At 45.8% G+C, this 12440-nt stretch overlaps 1 protein-coding gene across 1 annotated transcript in view; it reads left to right on the top strand.

Annotated features, from left to right (window-relative positions):
• Positions 1-2140, top strand: part of rnaseh2b (ribonuclease H2, subunit B) — a 61365-nt gene extending 59225 nt beyond the window's left edge. The window contains exon 10 of the mRNA XM_078231936.1: positions 615-2140. Within this exon, the coding sequence (XP_078088062.1) occupies positions 615-659 (45 nt within the window). The 3' untranslated portion in view covers positions 660-2140. The remainder of the gene's footprint in view (positions 1-614) is intronic.
• The last annotated feature ends 10300 nt before the right edge of the window (positions 2141-12440 follow it).

The following is a 12440-nucleotide window of genomic DNA, read 5'->3' as shown; positions in this document are numbered from 1 at the left end:
AGCCTCCGACCCCTCCTTAAAGATCCTTTTTTAAACCTACGTCTCATCAGACTTTGAGTCACCCGTTCTGATATCTCCTGATGCAGCCCAGTATCAAGTTTTGTCCTGATTGCGCTCCCCTGCAGTGCTTTGCGACCTCTTTACTATGTTACTGGGACTATATAAATGCAAGTTGTTGGTATAAAATATTTTTAAAGGTCATCACAAAAATGCAGCAGTAGGGGGCGGCACGGGGGCACGGTGGTTAGCGCTGCTGCCTCACAGCGCCAGGGACTCAGATTCGATTCCCGGCTTGGGTCACTGCCTGTGTGGAGTTTGCACGTTCTCCCCGTGTCTGCGTGGGTTTCCTACGGGTGCTCCGGTCTCGTCCCACAAAGATGTGCAGGTTAGGTGGATTGGCCATGCTAAATTGCCCCTTAGTGTCAGGAGGTCTAGCTAGGGTAAATGTGTGGGGTTGTGGGGATAAGGCTTGGGTGGGATTGTGGTCGGTTCAAACTCGTTGGGCCGAATGGCCTCCTTCTGCTCAGTAAAATTCTAATCAGTTGTCTGAGTGAATGTTTTAAACCATGGTCCCTCCGGCTAATCTTTCTCATATTTATTATGTTTCCCTCTAGGTGGCAGGACAGAGACGTCCACGAAAGAAAACAAGTGATCTCTAAGGCCGATCTTAGTGCCATCCAAGGAGTGATGGGTCTGCACTTAAAGCACTGACAGAATCATTTTTCCAGTTACTTTTCACTTACAACGGGATCCCCTAAAAACATTCATTTTCTTTGGTTTTCAACTGTGGGGTTTCAGTATTCCCGCCATTGTTGAAACAGCTTTTCTCTCTGACTTTACAAATGGGACCCCAGCTGGTGTGTGAAGGCTTTGCAGACTTTGGTACAATGGAGCTACAGAGCACTGTGGGGTGGCACAGTGGTTAGCACTGCTGCCTCACAGCGCCAGGGACCCGGGTTCAATTCCCGTCTTGGGTCATTGTCTGTGTGGAGTTTGTTCGTTCTCCCCGTGTCTGCGTGGGTTTCCTCCAGATGCTCCGGTTTCCTCCCACAGTCCAAAGATGTGCAGGTTAGGTTGATTGGCCATGCTAAAATTGCTCCTTAGTGTCCTGGGATGTGTAGATTAGAGGGATTGGCAGGTAAAATGTGTAGGGATATGGGGGTAGGGCCTGGGTGGGATTGTGGTCGGTGCAGACTCGATGGGCCGAATGGCCTCTTTCTGTACTGTAGGGTTTCTATGATTTCTATGACGTGGAAAACAACAGCCAGGATCCAAAGATGAACCCTCAGTTCATGGGAATGTAGGATTGTATGGGAACAGAAGACCTTGGGGACAGGATTTTCTGACCCCGCCCACCACCAGAATTGTCCAGTCCCGCCGAAAGTCAGTGGACTGTTACCTGGGTTTGCGATTTTCCCACAGCGGGTCTCGCCAAGTCGGGGCTGGAGAACAGAGAATGTTACAGCTTTGTTCAAAAAGGGTGTAAAGATAAGCCAACATCTATGGACAGTCAGTTTAATTTTGGTGGTGGACAAACGTCTGGAAACAATAATTCGGGACAAAATTAATGGCCACAAGGACAAATGCAGGTTAATTAAAGAAAGCCAGCATGGATTAGTTAAGGGAAAAATCATATTTAACTAACTTGGTGGAGTTTTTTCCAAGAGGCAGCAGAAAGTGTTAATGAGAGTAATGTCGTTGATATGGTCTACACAAACTTCCAAAAGGCAGTTGATACAGTGCCACACAACATACCTGAGAGAAGTTGTCGCCCATGGAATAAAGGGAACAGGAGCAACATTGATATAGCATTGGCTGAATGACAGGAACAGAGCAATGGTTAATAGATTTTTTTTGGACTGGAGGAGGGTTTGGACTGGACTGGAGGAGGGTTTGTAGCAGAGTTCCCCATGGGTCAGTGTTTTCCTGACATCTATCAATGACTTAGACCAGGGTTTCCCAAAATATTCCAACCACAGAATCCTTCTGACCTTGACAAGAGTACTGTTGAAACCCCTAAAAAAAACATTCTTACTAAACCACAAAAGATTATTGCTCAATAGGTACAAACATTAAAAAAAGTCTTTTCTATTTTCTGTATGTATACATTTATCAAAATTAAAAAGTTATTTTATTCAACAAATACTTACCTTTTTGTCATTTTCAATGGAAGGAGTGATGCTGATCTTTTGCTCACAAATTCATGTAATATTAAGAGTGCTGTGGGAGAGCTGGATCCTCATATTACACACAGAAGAAGCACACACACTTTGAGGTGTGTTTTTTCTATTCTTGGGACATGGGTGTCGCTGGCTGGCCAGCATTTATTGCCCATCCCTAGTTGCCCTTGAGAAGGTGATGGTGAGCTGCCTTCTTGAATCGCTGCAGTCCATGTTTCGTGGGTTGACCCACAATGCCATTAGGGAGGGAATTCCAGGATTTTGACCAAACATCTGTGAAGGAATGGTGATATATTTCCTTGTCAGGATGGTGAGTGGCTTGGAGGGGAACTTGCAGGTGGTGGTGTTCCCATTTATCTGCTGCTCTTGCCCTTCTAGATGGAAGTGGTCGTGGGTTTGGAAGGTGCTGTCTACGGATCTTTGGTGAATTGCTGCAGTGCATCTTGTAGATAGTGCACACTGCTGCTACTGAGCGTCGGGGGTGGAGGGAGTGGATACTTCTAGATGTGGTGCCAATCAAGCGGGGCTGCTTTGTCCTGGATGGTGTCAAGCTTCTTGTGTTGTTGGAGCTGCACCCATCCAGGCAAGTGGGGAGTATTCCATCACACTCCTGTGCCTTGTAGATGGTGGATAGGCTCTGGGGAGTCAGGAGGTGATTTATTCGCCTCAGTATTCCTAGCCTCTGACCTGCTCTTGTAGCCACTGTGTTTATGTGGTGAGTCCAGTTGAGTTTCTGGTCAATAGTAACCCCAAGGATGTTTGAGATTTTGATCCAAAGGGAGCTGGGAATATTTTCCCCAGGCTATTTTTACACTGCCTGAAAGAGTAGTAGAAGCAGTCACTTTCAAAATGAAATTCAATACTTCGGAACAGGAAAGGATGTGCAGGGCATTGGGAAGGAGAAGTGGAATGGGAGTAATTGGATAGCTCTTTCAAAGAGCTAGCACAAACACGATGGGCCGAATGGAATTCTTTTGTGCTGTGTGATTCTATGATTGTGATCCTCGTCTGCAACAAACTTACTTCTGGTGGCAAGAAGGTCATTGATGGAAACCCTTCAGTATTAGAATCCCGCTGATTTGATGTAAGGTAGTAAACTCTTCAGGCCTGACACTGATCAAAGGTACCAACAAGGCAAATATAAATTGTGTAAGTCAGCAGCACATGGTGTGATTCATAGAAAATAGGAAGAGGAATAGACCATTCATACCCTTGAACCTGGTCTGCCATTCTGTTATGTCATAGCTGATCTGTAACCTAACTTTATTTAAGTTAAAGTTTATTTATAAGCATCACAAGTAGTCTTACATTAACATTGCAATGAAGTTACTGTGAAAATTGCCTAATCGCCACTCTCTGGTGCCTGTTCGGGTACACTGAGGGAGAATTTAGCAAGGCCAATCCACCTAACCCGCATGTCTTTCAGACTGTGGGAGGAAACCCACGCAGACATGGGGAGAATGTGCAGACTCCACACAGACAGTGACCCAAGACCAGGAATTGAACCTGGGACCCTGGAACTGTGAGGCAGCAGTGCTAACCACTGTACTACCGTCCACCCCCAAATGAGTGGAACAAACTGGATAGTTCTTTAAAAGAGCTAGCATGAGCACAATGGGGCCAAATGGCCTCCTGATTCAATACGTGCCGTGTACCTTATCATCTGTCTCATCCTTTGGCTCACCAGTTGCTTTTCTGAACTGAAAAAAGGAGTTAGTACAAAAATGATGAGAATCTGAAATAAAAAGAATGAGTTCCTCTAAATGTACATTGTGTAGGATATTATCTGTTATGAACTGTGCTGAAGGACGGTACACTCGACTGATTCATACTAAGCTGTTTGTTGTTTCGAGGTGCCTGGCATTTAGTTTATTTATTACTTTGTTTATTAGTGTCACATTAACACTGCAACGAAGTTACTGTGAAACTCACGTGGTTGGGCACTAAACAATCCCTTATTTCAGCTCAGAAGCTGCTTCCTTTGGTTGCTTCCACAATGAAGTCAGCATGTTGCTGATCAGTTGCATGGGGTGAGATTGCACATTGTAAATACAATATAGAGCGCACAGACTCAGTCCATGCACACAATTCAGCAACGCCAACAGCAGCAGTGATAATACAGGACGACACGGTGGCACAGTGGTTAGCACTGCTGCCTCACAGTGCCAGGGACCCGGGTTCGATGCTCGGGTCACTGTCTGTGTGGAGTCTGCATGTTCTCCCCGTGTATGCGTGGGTTTCCTCCGGGTGCTCCGGATTCCTCCCACAGTCCAAAGACGTGCTGGTTAGGTAAACCGGCCATGCTAAATTCTCCCTTAGTGTATCTGAACAGGTGCTGGAGTGTGGCAAATAGGGGATTTTCACAGTAACTTCATTGCAGTGTTAATGTAAGCCTTACTTGTGACTAATAAATAAACTTTATTGCCCAGTAATCTGTTTACATGGTTCAGAAAAAAAACGCTTTTAAGGTACAGTAAATCTGATGAAGAACAATGATCTTTTTATTTAATTAAAGATGGATCGTGGATAATCAACAGGTTTGTTCTGGTCTTGTAGCAATCTATTGGAAGTGTGGCCAAGTTTCGGAAGATGCACTTTGATTGGAATCACCCCCAGTGCAAAGTGCTTTTTTCTTGTTTAAAGTTTACTTATCAGTCACAAGTAAGGCTTACATTAACACTGCAATGAAGTTACTGTGAAAATCCCCTAGTCGCCACACTCTGGCGCCTGTTCGGGTCAATGCACCCTAACCAGCACGTCTTTCAGATTGTGGGAGGAAACTGGAGCACCCGGAGGAAACTCACGCAGACACGGGGAGAACGTGCAAACTCCACCCAGCCGGGAATCGAACCCAGGTCCCTGGCGCTGTGAAGCAGCAGTGCTAACCACTGTGCCGCCCATGCCCGTACCATGGGGGGAATACTGGCAAACACTGGCATTTGCAGTGAGGAGCTGCTGTGGGTACAATGTGATCATCAAACCTTTTTTTGCCATGGCAATAAGCTTGAGAAATTCCCAGTGGCTATTTGGGGGAAGAGATTAATTTTGCTGCACAGAACCTAAACAGAGAGGGATTTAATGAGCTCCACAGATGCCAATAGTCAAAGGCGTGGAGAAAATTAATTTCCCAGCGCTGGAGTCTGTACACCTTCATTTTCAGGCGTTACAAAGTACGCTCCCAGTCTGCCATCATTTCAGGGCCCAGAAGCTTTGGGCTAGTCAACCATGGACACCATCACAACCATTACCCTAACATGCACATTTTCCAGTGGGTGGGAGTGAAGGGCTCAGTGGACAGCGATTAAGACAGATTGATTCTCCTTTCACAGCCTTTGAGGCTGGCTTCCCTTCCCCAGCTAAGCTTAGCTAACTCAACAGAGATCAGAGACTGAAGATGAAATGTCACCGCTGTGTCTATTCCTGCGACACATGACCATATGTTTTCCTGCCATGCTACACACAGCTTCTCCGTACTGGAACATCGGTGAACTTTGACTTCTTCCCTGATTCCCCGCAGGGTGTGATCCTCATGTGCAACACCCAATGTCCCAAACCTTGGCCTTTACTGTGAATTCAGAGCTCAGCCTCATTTGCAATGTATGAAGGGCCTACACATTCATAAACTAGAACTAGGGGGCACGGCCTCAAAATAAGGGGGAGCAGATCTAGGACTGAGTTGAGGAGGAACTTCTTCACTCAAAGGGTTGTGAATCTGTGGAATTCCCTGCCTAGTGAAGCAGTTGAGGCTACCTCATTGAATGTTTTTAAGGCAAGGATAGATAAATTTTTGAACAGTAAAGGAATTAAGGGTTATGGTGAGTGGGCGGGTAAGTGGAGCTGAGTCCACGAAAAGATCAGCCATGATCTTGTTGAGCAGGCTCGAGGGGCCAGATGGCCTACTCCTGCTCCTAGTTCTTACGTTCTAATGTAACAGCTCATCAAAAGGGGAGCCTAACAACCCCATAGGGTGATTGGGGTGGCAATAATTATTTTCCAATAGTAAACACTCAGCATGTTGATAAAGGCAGCAAAAACGCCAAACACTGTCTGAACCTTAAGCTGCAAATGGAGACTGAAGCTTTATTGAAGCCTCTGTGCCCTATGGATCTGCTCTGAATGCCACAGAAATGAGAGGGGTTCTCAGGGCTACATCACGGCCTTCAAAATCAGTATCAGAGCACGCTCAGCCCCCTCTCTCCCTCCCTCCCACTCAACCCTTTTTCACTCTCCTATTTCCCACTCCTTCTTTGCCCTCTCTCATCCTCCCCCTTGACCCCACTGCCTCTTGGCCCCACTTACCATTCCAACCCCCCACTCCCCCAACCCACTGTCTCCCACCCCCACTCATGGCCTTGGAGAGAAATAATGGGCCCTGCGCTTCTCCTGTTTCCAGTCCCCTCATTCCCTTTGTGTGTGCCTTCTAAGTGATTCCATCGCAATTATTAAACAAACACGGAGGGAGGAGACAGGACATCCTATTCACTTGCTGCTGCCTAAGCTCCCTCCCGGACAGGATGGCCTATTATCGCTGGGTCTATTAATCCAGAAACTCAGCTAATGTCCTGGGGTCTGGGTTCGAATCCCGCTACGGCAGACGGTGGAATTTGAATTCAATAAAAAATATCTGGAATTAAGAATCTGCTGATGACCATGAAACCATTGCGGATTGTCGGGAAAAACCCATCTGGTTCACTGATGTCCCTTTAGGGAAGGAAATCTGCCATCCTTACCTGGTCTGGCCTACATGTGACTCCAGAATCACAGCAATGTGGTTGACTCTCAACTGCGTCCAAGAGCAACTGGGGATGGGCAATAAATGCTGACCAGCCAGCGATGCCCATGTCCCACGAATGAATAAAAAAAATTTCCCCACACACTGACACAGCACTCATAATCCCCCTCCACCACCTCACTTCCACCTGTCCCCCTCTCTCCTGGCCTCCACACTTCTCTATGTTCTCTCTGAGCTCCATTCCATGCGTCTTCAGCTACCCACTCAGAACCTGCCTGAAGGCATGCAGTGGTGAAACATGCAGCCCAGATTAAGTTCCGCTTCACTGTGTGGTGTGAGCTGTCTGGGTGAGACTCAACAGTATCAGCAGAATCCACCTGTCTACTGGGAATTACGCCTAACATCAGTTGTGCTCCTTTCCATTGAAAGAATTGCTCCCTGCCCCTAGATCCAGTGAGGCCAGTGAGTTCTAGGCAATGGAAGCACTTCAGCCGAGAGATCTTCCGTCAGGGCAGTGGGAATTAGCTTGCTGCCAATGGAATTAATTTGATTTTGATTGGATTTGATTTGATTTATTATTGCCACATGTATTAGCATACAGTGAAAAGTATTGTTTCTTGCGCGCTATACAGACAAAGCATACCGTTCATAGAGAAAGAAAGGAGAGAGTGCAGAATGTAGTGTTACAGTTATAGCTAGGGTGTAGAGAAAGATCAACTTAATGCGAAGGAGGTCCATTCAAAGGTCTGACAGCAGCAGGTAAGAAGCTGTTCTTGAGTCAGCTGGCACGTGACGTCAGACTTTTGTATCTTTTTCCTGATGGAAGAAGGTGGAAGAGAGAATGTCCGGGGTGCGTGGGGTCCTTAATTGTGCTGGCTGCTTTTCCGAGGCAGCGGGAAGTGTAGACAGAGTCAATGGATGGGAGGCTGGTTTGCGTGATTAAAGACCGTTAACGGCTTAAAGGGACAGCTATCCCCACCACGCATTTAGATGAGAAAGATAAATGGAAATGAGGTGGCGTGCAGTAAGGTGACTAGATTTTTAACTAAAGTCTCAGTGGAAGTATAGGAATGTAGACAAGACAAAAAATGTAGTTGCACATGAGGCAGAATGAATGTTAGCAGTCTATATTTTAACTGTTGCACAATACAAATTCAAATTAAATGATGATAATTACTGTTATATTATTGGGCCTCAACTATTTACAATCTGTAATTTACAACCTGAGAGCGCAGCTCATAACGCATCCAAGTTTGCTAACAATATAAAGTTAAGTGGGAAAGTGAGAACACGAAGAGGCTGCAGAGAGTTTCGCTGAGTGGACAATGGAATACAATATGGTGAAATTAGCTGGCAGGCAAAGTTTAAAAAGTCGATTGTTTTGAGTGTTGGGAGATTAGGATGCTTGCATTTAGCGGAATCTGGATGTCGTTGTACATGAATCACAGAAAGTTAACAAGTAGGTATAGTAAGCAATTAGAAAGACAAATGGAATACTATTGTTTGTTATAAAGACCTTGGAGTGTAAAAGTAAATAAATCTTATTACAATTGCGTAGAGCATTGGTGAGGCCACACCTGAACCATAGAACCCATAGAAAAGTTACACCACAGAAGGAGGCCATTCAGCCTATCTTGTCCATGCCAGCCCGAGGACATCATGGGTGCTCTTTCTAATTCTTGCACCCAGCCCATAGCCCTGTAGTTTACAACACTTAAGGTGCAACTGAAGCACAGTTGTAACCTCCTGACCTAAAGACATTTTTGTCCTTGAGGGAGTGCAGTGAAGGTTCACTAGACTGGGATGTCCCTGGGGCGAAGGGATTGTCCAATGGAGAGATTGAATAAACTAGATATCCCCCAGTGTTTAGAAGAATGAGAGGTGATCGAATTGCAACATATAAAATTCTTAAAGGGCTTGATAGGGTAGATAATGTTTCGATTGGCTAGGAATCGAGAACATGAGGACACCATCTCAGAATAAACGGTCAGCCATTTAGCAACCGGCTCAAGAACAGCTTCTTCCCTGCTGCCATCATACTTTTGAATGGACCTTCCTAGGATGGTTTGAGTTATACGGAGAGGCTTGATAGACTGGTACTTTTTTCCCTGTAACGTAGGAGGCTTAGGGGTGATCTTATAGAGGTCTATAGAATAATGAGGGACATAGGTCAGCTAGATAGTCAATATCTTTTCCCAAAGGTAGGGGAGTCTAAAACTAAAGGCCATAGGTTTAAGCTAAGAGGGAAGAGATACAAAAGGGTCCAGAGGGGCAATTTTTTCTCACAGGGGATGGTAAGTACCTGGCACGAGCTGCCAGAGGCAGTAGCAGAGGCAGGTACAATTTTGTCTTTTAAAAAGCATTTAGACAGTTATATGGGTAAGATTGGTATAGAGGGATATGGGCCAAATGCGGGCAGTTGGCACCAGCTAAGTGGTACCAACTAGCCGGCATGGACAAGTTGGGCCAAAGGGCCTGTTTCCATGCTGTAAACCTCTATGACTCTACTTAGGGCTGAGATAAGGAAAGATTTCTTCAATTAAAGGGTTTTGAGTGTTTGGAATTCTCTATGCCAGAGAGCTCCATAACTGAATATATTTAAGATAGAGATTGATAGATTTTTGAGTACGAAGGGAAATGAAGGAATGTGAAGATAGTGCAGGTCGGCGGAATTGAGGTATAGTATCCACCATTTAGACCTGATGGGCCAAGGGGCCTACTCCAGCTCCTTACATGTTCTTACATTCAGATACCATTTAAAAATCATACAGGAACACTGTGCGGACTAAACAGTCCAGCCTGTGTTGGATCAACAATGCAAAATATTGCTGCTTCATTGATAATAGTGTTGGTGGCATCAACCTAACCAAAGCAGAAGCAGAAAAAAGACATTTGAGCACAGTTTTATGTTTTGTGCACCTAGGTGTTCTTTTGTAGATGTTGCCGTCTACTCAAAATGGGAAATGGTGATTGGCTTCTGGAACAGATTATGAATGTTTCTACCCTGGTTCGTTGTAAATATGGAAAATCCTTTAGAAGCTCATTGTTAAAGCAGCAATTAACACTTCACACCAAATCTGGAATTTTCAGTATGTTCAATGTCATATGACATTATATTGTAGCTATGGCAACTGCAATATTGCCACCTATGTCAGAACTAATAATGGGCGGCACAGTGGTTAGCACTGCTGCCTCACAGCGCCAGGGACCCGGGTTCGATTCTGGCCTTGGGTCACTGTCTGTGTGGAGTTTGCACATTCTCCCCGTGTCTGCATGGGTTTTCTCCAGGTGCTCCCACAGTCCGAAAGACGTGCTGGTTAGGTGCATTGGCCATGCTAAATTCTCCCTCAGTGTACCCAAACAAGTGCTGGAGTGTGGCAACTAGGGGATTTTCACAGTAACTTCATTGCAGTGTTAATGTAAGCTTACTTGTGACAATAATAAATAAACTTTAATGACAATAATAGAAACATTTGGGACATTTCTGTCAGTATTTATTACTATTGACATTTAGTCGACTCCTTCATCCAGGGAAACTTACACACTATATAACTCACTGATACATTCAACATAATCAACATGAGACACTAAAAATTAGGATACTGGGATGAAGTTTTGTGAAGTGAGAGGGTTCTTCTGGCAAAAGTTTTTCCCAGGAGACCTAGTACCTCATCCAGACACCGTGAACATTTTGAGGAACACATATTCACCCGAGGGCACAGAGCCTTTGTGTGAATCTGTTCTTGCAGGGACCGTTAGATAAAGGGATACCCAAAAAAATCCATGGTCCATTGGTGCTAATGGCCAGCATTTGTATTGCCAGTCAAACCTCCCCAACGCACAGTCAATCAACCTTCAGCAGGAATGATCATAACAATACACTGTGCTAATCATGTTTGCCAATGCAAATAACCTCTGATATAAAAAGGGTTGAAGTATCTGACTGCTTTACCATAAACCCATGCAAGGTACTCTTTCCATCCCCAGCCTCCTTTGGAAATGTCCTTTCACTCACATCCATTCGGACAAGCCTCATGTGGAGTGTCGTTTCCTCAGTCACCTTGGGTCAGATTCCGTCACCATCTCTCACAATTCAAAGTGGGTTCGCCCCTTGCACTTCATCAGCTGTAAAGTGCTTTCAGACACCCAGTCATAGATAGAATTGAGAGAATTCCTTGGCTCTTACATAGAACCCTACAGTGCAGGAGGAGGCCATTCGGCCCATCGAGTCTGCACCGACCACAATCCCACCCAGGCCCTATCCCCATAACCGCATCCATTTACCCTAGCTAGTCCCCCTGACACTAAGGGGCAATTTAACATGGCCAATCTACCTAACCCCGCACATCTTTGGACTGTGGGAGGAAACCGGAGCACCCGGATGAAACCCACACAGACATGGGGAGAACGCGCAGACTCCGCACAAACAGTGACCCAAGCCGGGAATCGAACCCGGGTCCCTGGCGCTGTGAGGCAGCAGTGCCAGCCACTGTGCCACCATGCCGCCCCTATGACACTCCACATGTAGTCATCATAAAAGGTGCTAAATAAATGCAATAGCATAAAGGCAAAATAGATACTGCGGATGCTGGAATTTGAAACAAAAACAGAAATGCTGGAAAATCTCAGCAGGTTTGACAGCATCCGTGGAGAGAGAATAGAGCCAACGTTCGAGTCTGGATGACTCTTCATGACAAAGGGTCACCCAGACTCGAAATGTTGGCTCTATTCTCTCTCGTCAAATAAATGCAACTCCTTCCTCCCTCCCTCCCTCCCTCCTTTTATCTGGGACAAGGTAGCCCAGGGCAGCAGGGAGACACAGTTACAAGTGGCAGACCCCATTTCCACCCAAACATGTGATCTCCATGAGGGGAAAGCCTTGCACTTTCTGATGAGGGAATCAATTTTCAAGGGTTTTGGAAATGGGCAAGTGGGAGGGCATGTGCTGGTCAGGGCTTGTTGTGATGTTTTTATCATATTCTTCATTCATTCTGTATCATGAAACCTCCCACTGTCTTCTACTTCATAGAATCATAGAATCCCCACAGTACAGAAGGAGGCCATTCGGTCCATCAAGTCTGCACCAACCACAATCCCACCCAGACCCTTTTCCCCTAACTCCTCATATTTACCCTGCTAATCCCCCTGACTCTAGGGTTAATTTAGCATGGCCAATCAACCTAACCCGCACATCTTTGGACTGTGGAGGGAAACTGGAGCACCCGGAGGAAACCCACACAGACACGGGGAGAATGTGCAAACTCCGCGCAGAGAGTGACCCAAGGCCGGATTGAACCCAGGTCCCTGGCGCTGTGAGGCAGCAGTGCTAACCACTGTGCCACCGTGCCGCCCTCACTGAAAGTGACATGGGATTGGCTCCTTAGGAGTCCCTCCAAACCTCTCTTTCTCCTCTTCTCTGAATTTGGTACGAGGCAAAGGAATAGATGCCATAATGTCCATTAGTGCCTGTACTTTGTATCACACAGTCCCACTTGCTCTATTCCTCACATGCTCCAGCCCAGAGACAA

Source organism: Mustelus asterias, chromosome 17 (assembly GCF_964213995.1).
Source record: "Mustelus asterias chromosome 17, sMusAst1.hap1.1, whole genome shotgun sequence".
In the NCBI taxonomy this organism is placed as follows: Eukaryota; Metazoa; Chordata; class Chondrichthyes; order Carcharhiniformes; family Triakidae; genus Mustelus; species Mustelus asterias.
This window is presented reverse-complemented; position numbering and strand designations above follow the sequence as displayed.